The sequence below is a fragment of the Tachysurus vachellii genome, chromosome 22 (assembly GCF_030014155.1).
Source record: "Tachysurus vachellii isolate PV-2020 chromosome 22, HZAU_Pvac_v1, whole genome shotgun sequence".
Lineage (NCBI taxonomy): Eukaryota > Metazoa > Chordata > Actinopteri > Siluriformes > Bagridae > Tachysurus > Tachysurus vachellii.
Genome location: NC_083481.1, coordinates 9,527,107 through 9,550,579, shown reverse-complemented (window position 1 = coordinate 9,550,579; position 23,473 = coordinate 9,527,107). Strand labels below are relative to the sequence as shown.

Below are 23,473 nucleotides of genomic sequence, written 5' to 3'. Positions count from 1 at the left end.
CATCAGGAAGCCGTATTTCATTCTCCTCCCAAGCTCCCGGCAGTATGCCTGCCTCAGTTTATGAAGACATTAGGAATAAGCTCCAGAAGATTTGATGAGATATACACAAGCTTAAACCGTAAACTGTTCTCTGGCACACTTCCAAAACTCTTTGAGCCAGAGGCCTGGAGAAATTTGTTTTAAATCTGAAAAAAAAAGCTTCAAAACATTTTACATCTTATTGAAGTGACAGAGGCTTGAAAACTTTTCCCAATCAGATGATGCTGTAGCAACTGAAACTGTCCTTTTTATATCCCTGAAATGCGTTTTTGTTGACGCCGTGGCAAAGGTTCTGGTTTGTGCTTTAATTGTCTCTGTGAAATATGCGGTGGACTGATCTGGAATCAGCTCTCAGCACGCTGATTAACTCTGAAGGAGAGAGACTTTATCTTTGCTCGCACTCATGTCTTTACTCGATTCACTTGGAACAGCTTGCCAGCTCTTTTTTTGCCACCAGAGCCTGGCTTGGCCTCATTAAACCCACGTTTCTGAGGCTTGACGTTATTTTATTGAATGTGATGTGCCGCTAGGGATAAAAATCGTCACTTTTCCGATAACTATCCCTCCCAGTTGGCTTGGTGTCCAGTGGCATGAGAAAGTGGCTCCGGAGAGACATTTCTAAGGAAAAAGGAGGTGAAAGGACAGATGTCTGAAGTAAAAGGAAAGGAAAATTCAATATGATGTGGCTTTGAGCTGAAGGAGGGCTTGTAATGTGATAAATGTTGCCCAAGAGCAAGCTGGGAAGTCTGTTCAAAAAGATGAATGTCTTTTATGAGAATCCAACACTCAACTGTCTCACTTTCCCCCTCTCTCTCTCACAAATACACACACATACACACTTGCATGAATACTTGCATAAGTATTCACCCCCAGAACTAAAATGGTCTCTTGTTTGTTTCTCTGACTAATCCCCTCTTTACCCAGTCACTGGATTTCAGTGGATGGCCGTATTCTTTCTGTTTTTCAGTAAAGGATTTATTGTTGCTTTGTGGGATGTTCAGGTGGGTGAATCCTTATGCAAGCCATAGTATAAACCACAAGCCACCGTGTCTCTATGACGCCCCACACGATCCGCAATACTTCTCTCTATAAACGCATCCCACATCTCACTTTTCACTCACCCGGCTTTAACAGAAGATTCACAGACAGTTTTCTTCCTGTCTTTCCCTTTTTTTGTGAAAACAAATAATTTACCCCCTCCTTTGTAATTTGTGCACCCCTCATCCATCCATTCAGCTGTGGAAATCCAATTAGCACAGAATGTTTGTGCAGTGAAAATGTGTTTAACGTATTCAGTGGAACATTAAAGCACAAAGCCATACTCGAGCATGATGAGCAAAGTCACATGACCCTTCTATTTCTCTAAACTGACAGACAGACAGACACTGTCAAGGCCTCTGAATTTCATGCTCTTGTTTTTACCAGTTACACACACTGCACTTGTGACATTTAGTAGGATATTTTCAGGCTTATGGGGATTGCTGCGAAGGGAAGAAAGATAAATCAGTCTCCAGTGTCATTTTAAAGACAACGAGAAAGTAGTTACCAGAAAGTAGGGTTTAGTTCAGCAGAGTCTGTGCCAGAATAAAGTCCTCGAAATGAAAGCCGCAGACCTCGTCGTTCCTCAATCTAAAAAAAGTGTTACATATAAAATTTATATCAGATCATTTTTGGTACGTTCGTTTTAAATACTCATTATTTTATTTTCTACAGCTTTCAGCTATACAGAATTAATTTTAAAGGGATATTCAAGATAAATTTGTGAGATCCTGATAAAAAATAATTTCTTGCTTACAAAGATCCGGTTAAACAATTGTTACTGAATGGTGAAAATTCAAAATGACATTTTAACGCTTTACTATTAATTCTTAGTTCATGGCTATATATAAGACAATTCAAGATGCTAATGTTTTTAGTTCATGGTGGTGCTTCATGTGACTATAGCCATGGAATCTGAACAGATCAGAATGTGATGCTTTTAGTTAGTGGTTGACTTTTCTTTTTTTTTAAGCCTTGTTGTCAGTTACCCAAAGAAAAAAATAGAAATTTGAATACCACTAGTGAAAATTCCCCCTCTTCCTGACTTAACGTCTCTAGCCCTGTAGCTAGTCTCTAGTCTAATGAGCTGTTTATCCAATCTAGTTTATAAATGCATGTGATTGGATAAACCACAAAGGAGCATCTGCTACAGATTAGTTCATGTTTTAAAGATTAGAGTCGACTCGAGCAGAATATTTTTTCCAGTACTGCTGAAATAGTTTGCTAGGTCATTGTTTTCCCACCATAAACATAATATGTGTTGATGCTTGTCATTTAACACTGAATTCCATTATGTATTTCTAAATATTACATATCATGACTGGCCTTTTTTATATATACTTTTTTACTTTTGTGTGTGTGCAGAATCAGCAGCAATGGGAGTGACATTGTTCACATATTTGCCAGTGTAGTTTATTTAAATCTGGAAAAATATGAGCAGCGTCAAATAGGTAAATCTCAGTGGAAGGCTTATTTCCATCAGGTTTCCAAGTCAAACTGTAAAATGTTGAGCAATTTCATGCACATCAACATTAAACACAATAGGGATTTCTGTCTCCTTTAAAGTGTTTGAGCTGTGAAAACTGTGATCTTACATTCAAGTGTATTCTCATATTTGAAAGGTCTAGAGCAGTACATAAGTGTAGGATATGAGACACTAGTTTATTTAGTTAGTTGCATACAGTGTGTCTATGGTGCTGTCCTACTCCCAAAATTTCTGTTGGTATTCACCACAAGGACAAGATGCTCAGTTCGTACCGAAGCGACAAGTGACACTTCAAACAACTGCAGGACATTTGCAACAGCCATTTTCTATATGCTATCTACAGTATATGCATCCACACGTAGTTAAAAGCAAATATAATCCTCCTGTAGAAGCAACGCAAACCGAACTGCAGTTTCAATCTACATTATTTGGTATGGAGTATTTTGCATTTTATGTGTAAGGATCTAAAGTAAAGCTGCATTGACAATATTTGACATTCAGATGCTTGGCAGAACCAATAACATTTCTGCTCCTGGGAAAGATTCTGGTCCCTGTGCAGCCACTGGCTCTAGAAATAAGAAGAAAAAAAAATTGAAGTGCACTGCCATCACCAGCATCCAGCCAGTAAGGAACAGAAGGTGTCCATATTTGTTTGTCAACTACACCTTTAAGTAACAGTGACCTTTAAACTTCTGGCAAGCTTTAGCAGATCCAGACTTAGATGCACATCTTTACTCCCTTTCTTAGTTCTACGCAGATACTAAATAATTGATCGATTTGACCATGTTCTCAATGGGGATCGGTCATTAGCAATCCGACTCATTAGAATGTCCAATTAGAAATGAAACACTTCTTAAAAAGAGTTTACCTGACCAAGAAACAATAGCATCAGATTCCTCAGAGGAATGTTATCCGTCTGGTAAAATTAGTTTGCCTGAACTATAGTCAAGACTCCCAGAGGAAGCACAAGCAGAAGAAAAAGTGTAACACGATTCTCACTACACTGCTAATGGCTATGATAGGTCTTTGGGGTAAAAAATCATACAGCGGACTTCATTAAACAATAGTGGTCAGTGCTGGATTCTTTCTTTGCCATATAAGTTATTTTAATAGGTAGAGAATCATCAAAGTGCTTTGCTGTGCTCATTCATTAAGTCGGTGCATTTTATTTCCCCCCGCAAATATCACTCTTTATGGCCTTTAAGGCAGACAGTTAATAGCAACCTTATGGTGTAGTAAATATTTCTAAAGAGCTCTCTCTCTCTCTCTCTCTCTCTCTCTCACACACACACACACACACACAGACACACAAGCACACACAGACACACACACATACACACACACACTTTTTATCTATCTATCTATCTATCTATCTATCTATCTATCTATCTATCTATCTATCTATCTATCTATCTATCTTGCTCCTTCTATTATTCTCTTTTGATCTCTCTCTATTCTCTTTTGATCTTTCTCTCTTTCTCTTTTTTCTCTCATGTGTGTTTGCCCCTTTTGGCCTTTTTTCACTTCCCTCTATCCTGGGATCCGATCAGCACCCTCTCACACAGAGTGGCCATCACTTTGGATTAGGAGAACTAGGTCTCAGTGAGAGAGAGCTGTGAAAGGGTCCAATTGGGGCTGGAGCTCACAGCAGCACCCCATTTAACCATTCGCTCCCCCAGGACAGGCCACTGGAACTGAGAGGCCTGGGTCAGAAGGGCCAGGCCTTTAATTGCTTCTGGTTCAGGGGGCTTTGGGGTTACATAAACATCTTGTCATCCCTCATTAGCCTGGGCAACTCGGCACTTCTCCGTTTCCACAATTTGGCCTCACAAGTTGGTATGCATGAGAAATAGTGAGAAGGGCAGAAAGAGAAAGGGAGAGTGTGTGTAAGCACAAGTGTTAATTAGTGTCGTTCTGAAGCCCTACAGCTGTAAAGAGGAGGGGCATCATTTAGAAGAAACAAACAAATAAGTAAATTGGAATTGACTAGCATGAAAGTATGTCTCTCATATGAACGCCTCCCCTTCAGGCTGCTAACACACTGATGAGAGCAAAGTAAGTGTTTTTGGAACCAAAACTTTCATTTTTCACTTTCAACAACGTGTGGTGTGCTGCACAGCTCTTTCCGGCCCTTGCTGCATTGTTTTCTGGAAGTTTCCCAGCAGCTGTTGGAGCCATCATCACTCTCCCTGGTTTTTCACATGTAATGCTGTGCATGATGCAAAGCTCATTTAAAAAAAAAAGAGCAAAAAGAAAAAAAAGAGCAACAAACAACAGAGGAACATGAGCTACTGTACATTCTGTACTGTGCTGTACTGTTATTCACCTTTAAAAACACTAATGCTTGTCCCCATCCCTTATGTTTATTTTTTTCTTTTCATAGATTTATGGCCTGAGATATTCAAGTCTATGTGAACTTTAACTTTAAGGCATAAAAAGTGTGGTTTCTGGGGGCAGTCTGAACATACACCCCACAGGGGTGGGAATTGGCAGGAGCTTAAACTCTGTTGCTACGTTGAGATGACAGGATTTGCGAGGTTTCTTTAAGACATGTTTTGGCAATAGTGTGGTTACAAACTTGTATTAGTTTAAGTATCTGAGTGTTAGAAACCATCCCTTTTTAAATACAAAATATATTTATATTATATAATAAGGTAATTGATTTTAAATAGTCGATTCTTCAAACTTGTAGAATTATGGGTCCAGATTACATCCCATACTCTCTTTAATGCTTTTACCACATAGCTTGTAGTGGCATTTCTCTGAATGGTAGTGTAGGTTACGTTGTGTCTACCGGTGTTGAGGTGTGATTTATTTTTTTCATAATCTTTCTCACATGAATGATAAGCTAGGATTTAAATATATAAAGGGTTTAGCACATGAATATCAGAGCACTGATGATAAACACTTAATATTTTTTTGTACAGAAAAAACTACACATTTACATTGCTGAGGCACTTTCTCCGATGAGGTAAAAACGGTCACAGGTCATGCTGCCATTTCGATAACGAATAATATACTAAATAAAGTCGTTCATCCGTTCATTAGAGCTTGTTTTCTGGAAACATTAAACTGTTGTGATAAATCATGAATCTTAACGGTTCTCAGAAACACTTGTGCCAAGGTTTAAACCAGAAACAGTTATTCAACAGCTCTTCCCTCAGGCCTGATATCTATGATATTATCCATATATGCAGACAACTATACACACAATCATGTTAACCAACCCCCTGCAACCTGAGCACCCTAAACCCAACAAACATGGCTTACCTCTCTTAGATTTGTGATTTGTCTTAATTATGTAGCTCTGTCAGAACAGAAAAAAAACAGGCACAGTTTTATTGAGGTAATTTTCTGAGGAAAACTAGACTGACAGCCTGAAGCTGTAAGAAGCAGTAGTAAGATTGTGTTTTGGCTGGTTTCTACACACAAAGCCAGCTTTTACCCTCTCTCTCTCCACTCACCTCTCAATGCGTTTCCTCTGCAGCTCTGCACCAGAAGGTCACGCAGGGTTAATCAGTCATTACACAAACTCAGGCTGATTCCAAACACAAACACACACTCATACTCATGCTTAAGGCTAGCGTTCACCAGGGAGAAGACTGAAAATATCTGTCTGTCTGGCCCACCCTCTGGAAGTTTTATTAAAGCAGTCTGTGACAGATGACTGGTGATGTGTGATTTGTCTGGCACTTTGGAGTGGAGAATCGCCGGGGAAGTGCCACTCAAAGAGTCCGCTGTACTCCTTTCACTGCACTCGCTCTTCCTCTATTCAACACAGGAAGAGAAAACATCTCCTCTGAGCAGATTAATGAGGAATGATGACTAAAACCAACAGCTTGCTTGGCAGTAGATGCTGTTATTAACAGTTCTTACACAGGATTTGGCCTAAATAAAGTTTTCCTCTGTCTGTAAGAACACTTCTCCTACCTCACTTTTTTCATTTGTGAGGAAATTCCTAAGTCCTTTACATGGTAAAATGTTGACAATTTCTATATATATTGTCTTTCTTTTTCATTCTATTTCACCCAGAGTTTTAAATTCTCTACCAGCAACATTTTAACGTCTGGGCAAAAGTGAAATGAGAGAAAATTACATTTCATTCCAGATCCATTGAAAGATGCCATCGCTTCTATATTTGTATTTTGAATCCTAATCTAATATAAAAAATAAATAAAAAACACTGTCAAATATGTAAAGAATAATTATTTTGTATTGGGAACTAAATTCTCACTTTTATCAGCATCATCCTCATCATCACATGCGGTAAAAGTCAGCCTGTCATATAAATAGTCTCAAGGCCCGTCTATTACTTACTGTACCTGAGCTCTGTTCATACTAACGTCATCGAAGAATAATCGCTGATTAATTCACTCGGCGTTCAGTCTTGTTGACCTGATTTCTTCTTATTAATTTCTTTTTATTAAAACAGAGTATGTAAGTGCTCTTCTCCATTTTGCTGATGTTATGGATTAGGAAACCCGGCAAACCTGATTCAAAACCACTGTTGTATAAAGTACTAGAAAGCAATACTTGAGTAAAAGTATCGTACTAGAAAAAGACTTTGGTAGAAATGAAAGTTACCTTTTAGAATATTACTCAAGTAAAAGTCTTAAAGTATCTGATATGTACTGTACTTAAGTATCAAAAGTAATTTTCTGATATTTAATGTACTTAAGTATTTGAAGTAAAAGTAAAAAGTAAAATTTCAGTGATTTTCAGTAGGCATAAGAGCAGGGGCAGTTCTAGGATTTCATCTTTAGGGGGTTTAGCCCTCAGTGAGAATTTAAAACAAGAAGAGTTTTATATATTATATGACTACATAGTAAGCCAAAAGTTATGGTATTATTTAATGGCAAAAGTGGACACCAAAATTTTATGCATAATGTAATGATGTCAGTCTTGAATCAAATCAGTTCATGTATGTGTGCATTCTTTACAAACAGTGTGTCCAATGAATGCAGTCATTAATAAAAAATATTCACAAGACAAAGACCAAATCAATAAATGTTATTTTTATTTAATATTGAATGGATTGTTTGCATTAATATTTTGTTTGTGCTATCAACTCTGGTAATAAGAATAGTGATATTTCACTGCTTTTTGTTGCCGTCTTTGCAGCTTTCTGCCAATTAACGTTATAGCTAAATGCCTCCAGCTCTGACTGCGCGTGCACGCTGCGTGTGCCTGTGCTTCTCCATAGAGCGTGCGGAGCTTCGTAATGCAATCTAGGAGCAGTGATTCGCTAAACCTCCCTTATTGCAGTCGCACACATTTCTTCTGATTTTATTTTGTAGTGACGAGTAACGAAGATGCTTAGTGGAAATATAACGGAGTAAAAGTATCCATATTTTATTTAGGAAATGTAGTGGAGTAAAAGTGAAAGTTGGCATAAATTTAAATAGCGACGTAAAGTGCAGATACGTGAAATTTCTACTTAAGTACAGTAACAAAGTATTTGTACTCCGTTACATTACAACACTGTTCAAAACTAATTTGATTAGTCATTATGTCCAATTCACTACAGCATGTAGCTTTCCAAAAACTTGGTTTAAGTACGAGAACAGCAACAAAGCACAGTTTCATTATGCATCTTGACTGTTTTTCTGCTGCATTTGTTCAACTTTCTCCTTACACAGCATGCACTTTGCAGACAGAGAGCCAAGGCAAGCTAGTCACCTAAATAAAAGTTTTGTTTTGCGAGAATTCATTCATGGTTTCTTGAAATATAGATATCCAAGCACATTATTAGAAAATATCCAGTCATTCAATTTTGGTCAAAACCCGAATTCTCATTTTTGCCCGTTTTCCAGAAATCAGCCACAGAGACATTCGAGGGTTTTTTTGCAGATCGCCGCACATTTGTCTGCAGTATATTCATAGCGTATTTGTCTGACAAAATGTTGTTTCTTTTTCTCAAGTGGTCAAAGTGCACATTGTTTCTGCTAGGGTTTTTTTTTTATTTTAGCCTAATGCTTTAGTTCAGTGCAGCAGTTGCCATAACCATATGCCCGGTGTTGGCCATCATGGCATTCACGATCCCCTGCCAGCTTTAACTCCTGACAGCCATTAGCTTTTCGTTTGAAAGTCTGCCGAATGCATATAGACTCATATGTCCCATGTGTCATTCATCTGCCACGCCTCTTGCTTCATATAGCACTCATTTATCCATTCGTTCACCATTTTCCATGCCTGCTGTTTGTTTAAGCAAGGTGAATGTTAGCACATGAGCCAGCTGTGGGTTAATACCTGAAGGAAAACGAATTAGGGTTTTTTTATCAGGCGAAGGAGGCATTGTGTGAACGAATTACGTTATTCAGAGGTGGGCCCGCTAATCTGGCTCAGCCGCTGTCGGGCACCGGCGGAAGATTTATGACTTAATTATCTCCAAAATTGCATTGGCAAGCTGCTGCTAGGCCACAAGGACCAGTGGAAGAGCCTAGAAAGAGAGGTGGCACTCTGCTGAGTGGTTCTCACCTACAGACGTGACGGGTTCAAGCACTCCTGTCTTTCACATCTATGACCTCAAGGTCATAACAAGTGCTTTTAGTCCCTTGCATCAATATTTTTCACCTAATCCAAAATTCATTATGGATTGTTCATCAAGTCAACAATGTTGTTTATCTCTTTTGATTTCACATTCATTTACAAAACACTTTAAAATCACAAAGCCTACTAATGTACTGACCAAATACAAAAACTAATATCATAACATCAGAAAATGGAAAGTGCATGAAACCCCACAAATAGCCTACATCTGTTCCATACCTAATGATCGTTATAACATTTAAAAGACGAGTTTTAAAACATGGTCTGAGAGATAAATAAACGTCGGTACTTCATTCCACAACTTTTACACAGCAACAGAGAATGCATGATTACTGTCTGTATTCTTTAAGAGTGTTATAATTGCAATACATATCTCGTTTTTTCGAAAAAAAAAAATTTTGTTAAAAAGAAATAAAAATGGCCTTAGTTATATTTATAGGGGGAAAAACTGCTATTCTTTCTTTCGTTTCAGGTAAAAATGACATGCAAACAAATATGCTAAAATCATGGTAAAAAAATAGTATTTTATTATGGTTTATTTAAACTTTTAAATGGTATATTAGACATGGACAGAGCAGAAGGTCTTAGCAAGAGAGGCTCTGGCAGTGGATGTGCTCGAGTGGGAAGGGGACAGAAGGTGGCAGTGAGGACACATATGGAAGGTGTCAGCCGGGGTCAGGAGGGTGGCCCGGGTGGAGCAGAAGACACCTGGAGCACCAGCAGCAGTCATTGGTCTGCTTTAGCCAGTGGAGTTTACTCACATACAAGGTGCCACTGGGGCAAAGCAGGAGCTGCATTATTAGCATTAGCCACAGATCCAGTCTTCATAAGTATGCAGAGTAAGAGACAGAGTCATTGACTATGCACTCACCAGAATGTAAAATATGCATTTAATTACACAGTTCTTTACGGAAGAGTGAATATAAACCCCTGTGCTTGTTTTAGGCATAATTGTGGAAACCGAGCAATCTTGCAAATCAGTTGACATTTTCACATAATTTACATAAAAGTGTCAACATTTGCACACACAAACTGGCTCTGTATTTATTACGCTATAATGTCATCAAGACTTATGGCATGCTGCAATACATTTTCACTGTGTATTAGCTGGATCTACTGTGGAAATTATTTATATACTTTTGGACTACTTACATATATTGAAACATGAATGTCTTCACCTCCCATGATCCTCAGCCAGCGAATGCATCACATGGCATCCAGTCAAGCTCCTATTTCCTGCTCACAATTGCCTGATTATTAATGACACTCATCCGTTTGTCGTCACACTGCTCGCTACTCATCCGTGACGATTCCTAGCCCGGCTTCATCAGTGCATTGACCAAGGCCTGCCTTATATTTGCTGCTTTAGTCTTGTCTTGTCTTTTTGCTAACTGCATGGCCATGAAGCCTCACCTACCTCATATTCTGAGTAATCTCAGACCCCATACACTGATTTGAATAAAACATAACAGCAACATTATTCTGCATAATATTCTAATACTTTTTATTGTAACTGAATTCAATATTTTGCACATGTAGTGTTTTTAATGTACAAAATGAATACAATTTATATATTAAAATGAAAGAAAATCAAAAATTCATAACAGCAAAAAATCCAAATCAAATCAACAGAAAAATGTTTTAGAAAGAAAGTTTACCTTTTGTGTACAGACCTGAAAAGATTTGAAGAGATTTCTGAAGTAGGAATACAAAATAAGTTTGGCGTAGTTTTGAAGCTTGAGCATTTTGCTTTTTCACCAGTAATTTCTTAACAAGCATTAAAGAAGCATCTGTACAAGCTCAAAGATATAAAGATATTTAATTTTATGTTGCTTTCAATTCCAATTCTTCACTATATTTACTTTGTACCAAGGGTGTGCAAATGCTTGCAGACTGCTCAACTATATGAGATGTCGAACAGCAGTACAAAGTCTGTCTAAAAGATTATTCAGAACTATTTCTAATTCTTCTTTTTGGCCAGGATCCCATACCACAACTAAAGTGAATATACATTTTAAGAGCTACTTTAATAATATTAATAATGAATACTCTTGGCTCTTTTCATCCTCTCGTGTGTTTTCGCTTTATGGCGTCTGACCTGTGCTGCATTGTTTTTTCCATCTCCTGTATGAGAGATCTGTTACTCTCTTCTCATGTGGAGTATTTATAATTCTCATTATTATATTAGGAATTTCCATGTCGTGTATTTCTCAGAGAGCATGGCGTAGGAGTGACTAATGTTCTTCAGGCATGTTTTCCGTATCATCAGCAAAGGTGTTCAAGCATACCAGAGACTGACAGGATTAGCCACTTGCACATACAGAAAGTCCTATTTATGTTTGGTGCACATTTACATTCAACTGGAGCTCACATCAAAGCTATGTGCAGCATAGTAATAATGTTTATCATCTCCAAACACCTTCTCTACATCTCTACATGCATGGCACATGCATCATGCAGCAGGTTCCTCCAGATTTTTTGCGCTTTTGCCAGTTTTATTTTCTTCTGTCTGTATAGATTTCATACCCTCTTTAAGCATAGACTTTCTAGAATATTGAACCCAGTAGAAAGGGTTCAGCTTTGAAGCATGTGATAACCGATTTGGAGTAGTTCCTCCATCTTAATGCCTGATGCAAATGAACTCCATATGGCCTATTTTCGTTTTTCTTTTAGAGATTAATGTTCTCGCTCTCTGAAGATCCTTCGGTAGCCTAAACTTCCTCTGCTCTTCTTACCTTTTTTGGATTGTGTAGATTACCGATACAACCCGAGAGCTGTGCCGGAGAGTCTTGATTTGTCAGACAGGAGCACTTGTGGCCTACATAACGTGCAGTCCTAAGACACTTCATCTTTCACAATTCACAGCTAATATTTTCCTTTGCCCTTGGGTCCTGCTGATACTATGTGTGTGGCGATTTGGGAAAGCTTGTTGGATTTCAGTGTTCCTGAATCCTCCATACTCCTTACCTTTTTTGCTTAACTTAGACTTCAAAAAGCTCTCATGTTACTTGTGGGACTAAGATATCTGCAAAAGTGAAATATTTCAATTCATATATCTGTAATTTTCATGACATTGTATAGTACAAAGTGTACAAATTGTACTGAAGGGTTTTCCTGGGCCGCCACACATATGGCCTAAATATTTGTGGCTCTCCGTGGAGGAAGCAAAGATTAAAAGATTATTAAAGACAACAATGAATTCATGAAAAAAGCGAACAAACAAATGAACAATTTTCAGCTTAAATTCACCTCCAAATGTATTTGGCTGGAGGAAAATACAGATTTCCTTCCTGCCAAAGAAGCAGAGCCATGTAGAGGGCATTAAATAAGATGCAAACTCCCTATAAGTGTCTGCAAGCTTCTTAAGCTTCTGAAGTGCCAATTTTTGAATTAGCTTATAGTGTGTATACGAGTCCATTAATACTTCAATCTTTTCCAATGCAGATGGTTAAAAGCTTGATTAACTGAAATCGCGCTGCACTGTTTTATAGCACTGGAAACTCCGCGGAGACATAAAACCCACAATCCATTGCAGATGGGAAACAGGGATGCCTGCCAGACAGACTTTTTTTTTTTTTTTTTTTTGCTGAGAGCACATGCAAATGCAGCAACACTCCTGCACAGTTCAGACTGTGTTTGGATGGGAATCTCTGAAATGCAGGAGTGGCCACACAGTGAAGGAATGACATCTGCCTTGGCACACTGGGAAAGTAGCCTTAGGGAAGACTTTACTGTGGAAGGAAAGAGGAGAATTTATGAATGCTGACCTGATGGAGCTACTTACAGCTATAGTCTCTCTAAAATCTCCACATCGCTGTTGATACCGCAACCTGATTTCAAATGAGATCCACATGCTTGTAGGAACCTTTATATTTTTAGACTTCCAAAGCTGCTTTCTTCACCGTTTCTCTCTTCCTTATCTCTCCATAGTACTACGTAAACTCTTAGCATTAGCAAAGACTGGGTCTGTTAGATTTGTTGACTTTTAAAGACAAGTGCCCTCGCCATCGGGCAAATGGAAAGGAATTTCCTTGAAGTAGCAATGCCTTTAACAGGCAATGAAAGCACATACAATAGCAGCTGTGTTTTAATAGTGGACTCATTTACTTCCTGTGCCTCCTTTTCAACCTGCTATAAAGTACCCATGTGGACTAAGACCAGCCTGACAAGTTTTTTTTTTTAGTAATACAATAGGGAAAGATAGAAGTTGCTTTAAAAGAGCACGTTGCAGCTGGTCAGAGTAATGATGGTAAAGATGAGAGGAATTTATTTACTCAGTTTAGATAAATCAATTTCCTGGCAGTGGTTTCTGTATGATTACAAGGCCATGCTTCATTAAACAAACATTAAATAGGCTTATACAGGTAGCAACTGTAGGATTCTTATTGATTATGGACTTTGCTTCTTGGATGCTTCTGGAGGAAAGCTTTAATATTAATCCACTGCACTTATATACAGACCTTTATAGAACCACTAGTCTGTAAATCATAGAAACATGTCCACAGCTTCTGCAGTACACTGACCAAGACTTTATTCCATTTATGTCAAACATGTTCTTAATTTTGTAGACTTTTTTTAGGAAGATAAACTGCTATTGTATACAAATAAATAGTAGAACAATAAAAACAATACTAGAACAACTTTTGAATTTTTCTTCAGTGCAGTGGCTCGGTCTTGCTCTAAAAGACAAATTTTGTCACAATTTAAGCGAAAAAGAAGTACAGAAGTATGTATTCACAGAGAGCCAATCAGATTAAACTTTAAGACCTTGAAACTCAGGGCCAGAAATGTAGACAAAAGATGTCAGACAGTTCATGGCCTGTGGGCATATCATGCGAGACTCAGGTTGCCATAACACACATAATTCAGTTTCAGTGTTAAATGTATGGAGTTTAAAGGTTAAGAGTGGCGTTATGTCAATAGTTCACCCCTTTTCTCACAACTTAATCCGTATGCACTACCAGATGATAATTCTAGTGGTTAAGAACTCTGTAATAAATCATCCTCTGTATCATGGAGAGAAGTTGTGTAGAAAATCATTGTTTATGTTGTGATATTAGGCATAATTTCCTTCATTAGACACCATATTATATATATTAGAGCCATAACAGTACGGCTTTGCTTTCACCTGAACTCTGATGCCCTCTGACTTCTTGGTATCTGGCTTCTTGAAATAACTAACCCTTGTATGTTGGTGTGTCATTTCACTCTCGGGCGGAAATCCTTCACTCAGAGGAAAACCACAGCTATCCTTCTTCCTTGTTCTTTCTTACTGGCATGTGTCCATCAGTGTGAGCACATGTCCTGGCTTTGTTTGCATTACTGTGGATTAGATTACTAAGGACAGCAGTCCAGATGCCAGGCCTAGTGCAATGCAGTGCACAAAGAGCTTGTGTCAGCCTTTAAAAATATATATTCATATGTAATTGGACACCCGTGGTAGCTCATTGTTGTGCAGTTTGACTTATTGGCCCTATTAGACTGTGCCTTATGACAGAAAAACTAATTTGGCGATGTAGATGCACACAGGGGAAATAGCTGAAGTCACCTGGTTTTTAGATCTGCTCATTCGGTTGATGTATTTCAGTAAGAATCTGGAAAATGGAGTTAAGGGAAGGAATTAATTATATATCCAGTAGAAATAGTTGGTTTGCAATCATTTAAATGAGAAATTAATTTGGCAAATAAAACCACAATTATGTATGGTACAGATTTCCAGGATACACCAGAATAAGCTGGGTAAGATGCTTGGAAATCGTTTTGAAGGTTTAATTTCTGATTAATTTTTGAACATGCTTATAATTCTGTTATAAGTTGACTAAATGGGGTGCAGTAGATTAGTGGTTATCATGTTTGCTGCACATCTCTGAAGCTGGGGGTTTTATTCCCATCTTCGCTCTGTGGGTGTATGAGTTTGAATGTTCTCTCCATGCTTCAGGGGTTTCCTCTGGATACTCTAGCTTCCTTGTCCAGACATGCATTGTAGGCTGACTGTAAAATGTCTGTAGTGTGTGAATGTGTGTGTGATGGTACCCTCAGACGGGTTATGCTCCGCCCTGTGCCCCAAGTCTGGGATATACTTCGGGCTCATTGCACCATGTGTAAGATAAGCGGTACATAAAATGGACAGATGAATGGCTGGAAGTTGACTAAGTAACATTTCAAATATAAGCATTTAAAATAACCTTTAAAAATAAAGGCATTTCATAGACTCAGTTAAGTTATTCTTGTGTATATTGCACCTGCTTTAGTTGACTGTAATGCTATCTTCTTTAATCTGATCTTATCGCTATAGAGAAAGCATATTGCTGGCAGTAAGAGGCAGTTGACCTTCTAGGAGTTTTAAATAATTGCCTTCTCACTAACGTTACACCATTATGCATCAGCTACCAGTTAAATTGAAATTGGCTGTAAAATAAAAGTGAAGGTCAAAACCACAAAGAGTATTTTGTGAGCTCTGTAGCAAAAGCAGAAATCAACATTTGACATTTATAATTTGTTTGAAATAAGCCACTGAAGCGTTATAACACTAGATATAATTATAGGAGATTACAAACTGACAACTAGTGCATATATTGAGATTAAATGTTACTCTCTGTTATGCGGTTTAAAAACAAACAAACAAAAGAGCTACAAACTCTACACCAAAGACAGAAACTAATATGTTTCGAGAGCAGTTTAGCACTTCAGCACCTCTGACGTAGCACAGTGTTAGCAGTGACAGGCTTTTCCACACTGAAGATTTTCCATGGAAGAACACGTGCCACTGGAGATGCCTTTCTCTTTATGGGGCTTAGCCCTAGTGATGGCCGTTTGTGCAGTCCAGAGATCTGGGCCATAAATCCAGAGTCCTCCAAAGCCCTCACAGCTCCTACTGTGTTGTGATTTTGCCCAGCCTTTTCTGTCTGACCTGCTGTGCCATGTTTAATGACTGTGAGGAACAGCCCAATCATTTACCTCGGCTCAGGGCCCTTTCATACGGTGTCTAAGCAACCACCATCTTTGGCTGTATAACATACTCGTCCCTTGTTAGAAAATGGGTTTGGTTTTCTAAATGATTCCAGCTTTTTCTAGAGGATGTTGCAGCGAGGAAAGGCATACTACTTGCTCACACCAGAGCATAGTGAAGAATAGACCTGGGGACGACATGAGAGACACAGACTGAGACATGGCTGGAAATTCCCCTGCTCTGTTTATGTGGTTCAGAGCTGTGCTATATCCTGTGTACAAGTGTGTACAAGCTTAGTCATGAAGTCCTTTTCATCATGCTCCAGGCCTGGAGCTGGATGGACTTTGTCACGCTATTTCCATTGTGTACGTGCAGTTATGACGAGCTTTTAAACTGTGGCTATAACTTGATTGTGAACATTCATCATATGCTCACTGTTTCTAATCTCTGTCCCATGTGTCTTTCCTTTTTTTTCAGCTCCCTCCACAGTTTCTATAATTCACCAGGTCAGCCGTACAGTGGACAGCATTACTCTGTCTTGGTCACAACCGGATCAACCCAATGGAGTCATTCTGGACTATGAGCTGCAATATTATGAGAAGGTACAAGACCTGAATAAAGTTAAAGATGAATATTTGACATGAATTTTAAACATGAATATAACATACGTTATTTACACTTGATTCAACCCAACTCCCCTCCAACAGCAACAACAACAACAACAAACACAGACACTCACACACACACAAGCACACAAACACACACACACACACACAAATATGCAGCTTGTGCCATTTCTGCCTAAAAAGTTGCAGAATAGCAGGTAAATGCAAATGGACTCATTTAGCACGAGTAATGTGATTTATTAAACCTGGAGGTCATTTCTGGAACTGTTATTGCGTGTGTAAATGACTACAACACGAGTGGAGGTATTAAATTTGCAGAGGCATCTTTCTTTAATTTAAAGACAAAATATAATGATATAAAATAATATATTATTACAGTTTGATTAAATACAAAATACAAAATGATGAGTTTAGCCCCAAAGTCAAAAGATGCCATTCTTTACATGCATACATATATACATATCACACACTCATGTCTAGTATATTTTGATGCTAATAATAATAATAATAATAATAATAATAATAATAATAATAATAATAATAATAATGATGCAAACTTTTTTTTAACTTATAGCAACTTTTGCCACTTATAGTGATCCAATAATTAAGAACCTTTATCAGCTGATAATGACTTAACAGTCATTAAGCACCTTTATTTGGCTTTTTACTATATCGTAGCACGTCTCATCCCTGCAAACAGCCACACGGTTAATCCCTTCATTTTATGTCCCTAGTATTAAAAACATATACATGCATTATTTTTCCTCCCTTATTTATACAGTATAAGCATGGTGAAATTACAGCAAAAGCACTGAGACAATTTTTTGCCTGAGCAATCTGTCTGCAGAGGCCTGGATTTTCAAGGACTTGTATATTTGAGGCTGCTGGCACTTTGTTATTTAACTACTGATCCATTCAAGCCGATTGTTATCACAATTATTCACTAGGACAGGAAATCACTGAGGAGCCACTAGTTAAAGCTGCTGAGGTTACGTTCAGGGATTTGTGGCTAAAACAATGGAGTGTTGACTGAATAAAAACAGTATTTCAGAAACAAATTCCTCTGTCTAAAACTCCAGAAAACACATAGGATTTCATAAATAGGCTGTCGTTATGCATTACTCTTCTAAACACAGCTACAGAAACTTTTTGTACACAGAGTAAAATCCAACCTTGAATTAAATCTTTTATACAGCAGATCAGCAGATTTTACAAAAATGGTAAACTAAACTATTTTTCCTAGATCGCTGCTTCAGATGGAATTTTGGCTACCGATAATGTTATGGCTCTTGGAAAATATGCTAGCTTTCACTAGTTAAATGCCTCGCTTTAATTTAATGATGTGCATTTAATAATTACATTTAATGATTTAATGCAAGATATGTATTAAGAGACAGCACCTCAGATGAATTATTAGGTTTTAAAAGCACATTTGCATCATGTACCACCATACACACACACACACACACACACACACACACACACCGATACACACACACACACACATACTGTACACACACACACACACACACATACAGATACAGACACACACACACACACACACTCTGATTCAAATGGTTTTTCAGACTGTAGTGTTTCTCTCTTTCTCTCTCTCTCTCTCTCTCTCTCTCACACACACACACACACACACTCAAAAACACACACACACGTGCACATACACACACAGACTGACTCAAATGGTTTTTCAGACTCTAGTGTCTCTCTCTCTCTTGCTCTCTCTCTCTCACACACACACCCACACACACACACACACACACACATATATACATAAACAGACAGTGGGTCTCCTGAGCTCTGCTTTCTCTTTCCAGCTTTGTCCTCAGCATAATTCCTCTCCCTGACATTGCTGTCAAAACAGCCTTTGTCAGATTGCTGCAAAGCTCCCATCAGAGCAGCGAGAGATAGAGTTGACAGGAGCAGCCAAGTTTATCAACGAGAACACACGCACACTGCAGCCTAGCAGCACACATACATATAGGCTCACACAGTCTCTCTCACAGACACACAGATAAATATACCATCAGTTATCAATTTATCACTTTAGCCAGTCCCGCTAGACAGCAATATGTAGTTGTGACAGTTCCCCAACTCCACTGTGACGCCTGATATTACAGCTAAAAGAAACACCATGGCCACTGGGGGGTTCGTTTTATTTTTTTATTCACCACTGGGAAGGTTTTTCACGCTCGGTTCCTCATCCTTCCTTTCCGCACTTTTTCATTCGTCCCTTAACTCATAGGATCAGACTGAGCATAACTCATCCATCGTGAGGAGTCAGACCAACACAGCCATCATCCGCGGACTCAAGCCCGGGGGAATTTATGTGTTCCAAGTGCGGGCACGTACAGTGGCCGGGTTCGGACGCTACAGTGGCAAGATGTACTTCCAGACCATGACCGAGGGTAAGTAGCATGCTATAGCTTAAAGTGATTAAGGGTGGATTAAAGATTTTGCAAGATTATGCAGTTTTCAGGTTATTTTAGACAACCAATCATCCTTTACTAGCTAAGCTGACTAGTATACAAACACACTGTGACAACTGTAATATACTGACATGCCAACTAACTTACTGATTTGTTGCTGTGGTTATTTATTCAAACACAACTTTAAAACATTAACTACATCAGAAACACATAATTATATATGTTTAGATTAAAATATTTGGCATCTGAGTATTTAGTAGCTGCATGCTGATTAGAGCTGACAGTCATTTTGGACTCACCAGGAGTATTAGCACGAAATCTGACGCTTTTGTTGCTGATCTGTTTGAGCAGAGTGTACAGATGAGGAACTAACAGACTAAAGTTTTGCTGCACTGCTTTCTATAGGTAGAGATAAAGCAAGAGCTAAATCTCCCTGCACCACTATCAGCAGGTCAGCAGGCATTTTGGGTAATGTGTAGGAAGCCAAAGTGAAAATAGACCAGGCATATGAAACTAAAAAAAACATTCAACCCAGAATTTCATAACAAAATAAAACTCCACCAAATCACATTAAGGAAAAAATGTAGAAATGTAGCTAATTTTGTGACAACTTCAACCACTTCACTGTCTGTATGTTAGCAGTATTGGAAAAGTAATTCCCAGATTTTTTGCATTTGTGATCAGTATCGCTTAGAGTGAAATGTAGAGAGCCTTTTATTGTGGATCCCTCACACAGCAATGTTGCATATCATAGTTTTTCCAATTTTACATAAAAATGGTATAATTACATAGATATAGAAGCATGTAGTAACTTTCTTTGAGATTGCAGCTTGTGTATATATATATATATATATATATATATATATATATATATATATATATATATATATATATATATATCAGCTTTGCAGGCCATAAATCCCTTTGTTCCATTATTCATTTTCTACCGCTTATCCGAACTACCTCGGGTCACGGGGAGCCTGTGCCTATCTCAGGCGTCATCGGGCATCAAGGCAGGATACACCCTGGACGGAGTGCCAACCCATCACAGGGCACACACACACTCTCATTCACTCACACAATCACACACTACAGACAGTTTTCCAGAGATGCCAATCAAACTTCCATGCATGTCTTTGGACGGGGAGGAAACCGGAGGGGAGAACATGCAAACTCCACACACACAAGGTGGAGGCGGGAATCGAACCCCCAACCCTGGAGGTGTGAGGCGAACGTGCTAACCACTAAGCCACCGTGCCCCCCTTTGTTCCATTAATGTGGTTTTATTATTTTTAAGATACAATGAACTCCATTCGTATTTTAGCATGCAGCAGACCTACTTCCTGTAGTTTGGTGAACGGATAATGTTTTTCAGGGGTTTTTTTTTTTTTCTTCAAGAAATCTTGCCAGAGATGTTCACATGCTATTTAGTCAGGTATGAGGCTCGTGAGACAAATAAAGTTCTGTGTGATGTAATGCCAGGGTTAATTCATTCAAACATTGGTCAGGATTGGGGTGCAATCAATTAACCTTCAAGTTTATTTGTTTCTGGGAATAAATTAGTTATCGTCATCAGGTGCGAACAAAAGGGATAAAATAATATATCTGGAAAACTCCATTGTTGAGGTTGAGGAACTAGCAGAATCAGACTATATTGACAGTGTTGGTATTTCTACCTCTGGGTTTTTTCCTCAGCATTTTCAGGGGGATTATGGCAGGGTATATATTTACTTAAAAATAAAATGGCCACACTTATTTCCTGTTTAAGTAAAATACTTGTAAGGATACCTTGGAGCCCTAAACAGATACAGCTATAGATTGTGGCATTGCATTACACCCTGAGCGCACATATTAGGGTCCATATGTAGCACACGTCATCCACCTGCTAGCATTAGCATTTTTGAACACACAGTATGTGGTTCAGTTCATCAAATTGGCAACGCTGAGTTTTGTTTACTCATAACAAACCCATGAGAATCGGAAGCTGTCTCCCCAGTCAGATTCAGCTGTGCCAAGCATCTAACGCCAGCCGCCCGCGCGTTGGCTGCCTCCCTGCCTCCGTAGGGTTTCAAGAGGGAATCAGCGGGTGGTTTAGCAAGGCTGTTGTGTCTGTGTGGTGCTTGGATAGGCTTTAATTAGGGTAGCCAGAGAAAGAAAGAGGGAGAGAGAGAGAGAATGGGAACGTTCCACACCCTCACTGCATCCCCAGCCGCCTGTCCCACACTGAGCATACACAGCTCAACTCAATCTCTCTATCGCTCAGCCATATGCTAGGTGAGCTCTGCCCTCCAGGCATCCTGCACCATCCGTGTACACCCCAGAAGCAGTTCAGGGTTTTAAGTGTAAGACTGGAAACTCTGCTGCACTCACCTTTGTGGATCTAGAGCATCTTTGTGGATTGTTTATTGCTGCAGGGTTGATCAGATTTAGGGGTTTGTGTGGAGGTGTTAAAACAAATCCTTTGCTCAAGGGCCTTACTTCATTGTTTAGCAGTAGCACCTTTCTGCCTTGTGTGTGGTTAAAAAAAATCTCTAAAAAAGGTTTGTTAGAGTTAGATCTTTCTGTTTTGGTTTGGATTGTTTTCACATTTGCCAGTAAAATTGTTGCCAAGTCCTCGTCGGGACACTGATGCCTGACAGCAGTAATTAATTTAGCTAATTTTTCAAACAGTAATTTTAAAAACACCCTACAATTACCCAGTCTTACTTAAATTGTGGTCATGGAAATTAGTTCATTCGATGCCATGACCAAGCCCCCGATGTCATAAATTTTGGTTCTGCGTACTAGTTTGTTTGTGGTTCAAGATTAGGCACCATCAAGATTCTCCTTGTTGGTGGAAGAGGGATAGCTGGGAATGTTATCTCTGAACAGTCTCTGTGGAGTTTCTACTACTGCAGCATGCATCACTTTTGGTTTGTAGGTGTAATGTGGGTTTTTGTTTGTGTGTTTGTGTCTACAGAGGAATACAACACCAGCATACAGGAGAAACTGCCTCTCATCATTGGTTCAGCAGCAGCAGGGCTAGTCTTCCTCATTGCTCTGGTGGTCATCATTATTGTGTGTAACCGGTATGTTAATGATGCTCACCTTTAACTCTGTCCCTTGACATAAGAATCTATCCTGTTCATTAACCTAACGCCAAGCCCAAGCACAGACCCAAAAGAATTTTTTTTTTCATATCTTCATTTCTGGACTTAAGAATAATACTACAGTTTATTTCTGCAACATTTCTTTGTTTTACTCCTTTCATATTACATCAGGAATTATTCATCTCCTTTATTAAAATAAGCCACAATTAGTATATGAACTGAATAACACATACAATAATATATATTCTTTGCATAAATGTATACTATATAATAAGAAAACATAAAAACTTAAATTCTTTTTTTTTTTGCTGCTTAGTACTTTTTTTTTAATTATTGGCACCCCATAATAATTTCTATTCGATGAAACCTCCTTTTCATTTGTTCTCAACATTATTAGGGGTACAAATAATTTTTCTTTTTAACTCCCTTTAAATTTGAATAATGTTTGTTACAGGACAGACGAAAGGTGGAATCAATCAAGGTACAAAAATTTTTGCGTTTTCTTGAAGGGTGCCAATAATTCCGGAGCTAACTGTAGCTGTTTGCTTAATCTGTGTGTATGTGTGTGTGAGAGAGAGCACCACTCTGCAGCTCTGTGTGTTTGTCCCAGCAGACGTGGCTTTGAGAGAGCAGATTCGGAATACACAGACAAGCTGCAGCACTACACCAGCGGTCACAGTGAGTGTTTTTACCTTAATCCTATAAACACTCCGTCTCACACATTTCCTGGACCCCAAACAGCCACCAGCAAATTTATTTCCATACCTGGATATAATTTATTTAAAGGGTTTCACAACTTTATTTGGATACGCGTCCACTTTCTTACTACCATCTCATTCAGGAGATCATACAACATACACGATGCTATTAGTGCTGTCTCTTCATTTATTCTCTCTCTCAATTCCTCACCTTATCATGGCAGGAGAGAGAAAAATAAAAAAAAAGTAATCCACCCCAATCGTTATCTCTGAAATATTCATTAATTCTCAGTATCTCTGGGTAAAATTTTTCAGCCCCATATTTATTTATATATTTTCTAAACAGATACATATATTTGGATTTATATTTTTCCATAGAATTTAAGAACAAGCATATTTAGCTGAGATAAGTTCATACACAGATGACTAAGGTAATAAAGACTATAAAAAGGTAATAAGGAAATGAGGTTATGAGATCAGCCCATTCTCTGCTTGCATTACTTTCTATTTTATGGTAATAAACATTTTATTACAGTTTATTAGAACATAAGACCC

The 23,473-nt window shown here is 38.5% G+C and overlaps 1 protein-coding gene across 2 annotated transcripts in view; it reads left to right on the top strand.

Moving 5' to 3' along the window:
• Positions 1-23,473, top strand: part of ephb2b (eph receptor B2b) — a 149,199-nt gene that overhangs the window by 103,551 nt on the left and 22,175 nt on the right. Inside the window, exons 6-10 of one of the 2 annotated variants that reach the window (XM_060858042.1) lie at positions 16,539-16,663; positions 18,948-19,110; positions 22,091-22,199; positions 22,675-22,701; positions 22,834-22,898. In XM_060858042.1, the coding sequence (XP_060714025.1) occupies positions 16,539-16,663; positions 18,948-19,110; positions 22,091-22,199; positions 22,675-22,701; positions 22,834-22,898 (489 nt within the window). The remainder of the gene's footprint in view (positions 1-16,538; positions 16,664-18,947; positions 19,111-22,090; positions 22,200-22,674; positions 22,702-22,833; positions 22,899-23,473) is intronic. The other variant, XM_060858043.1, reaches the window with a different exon arrangement.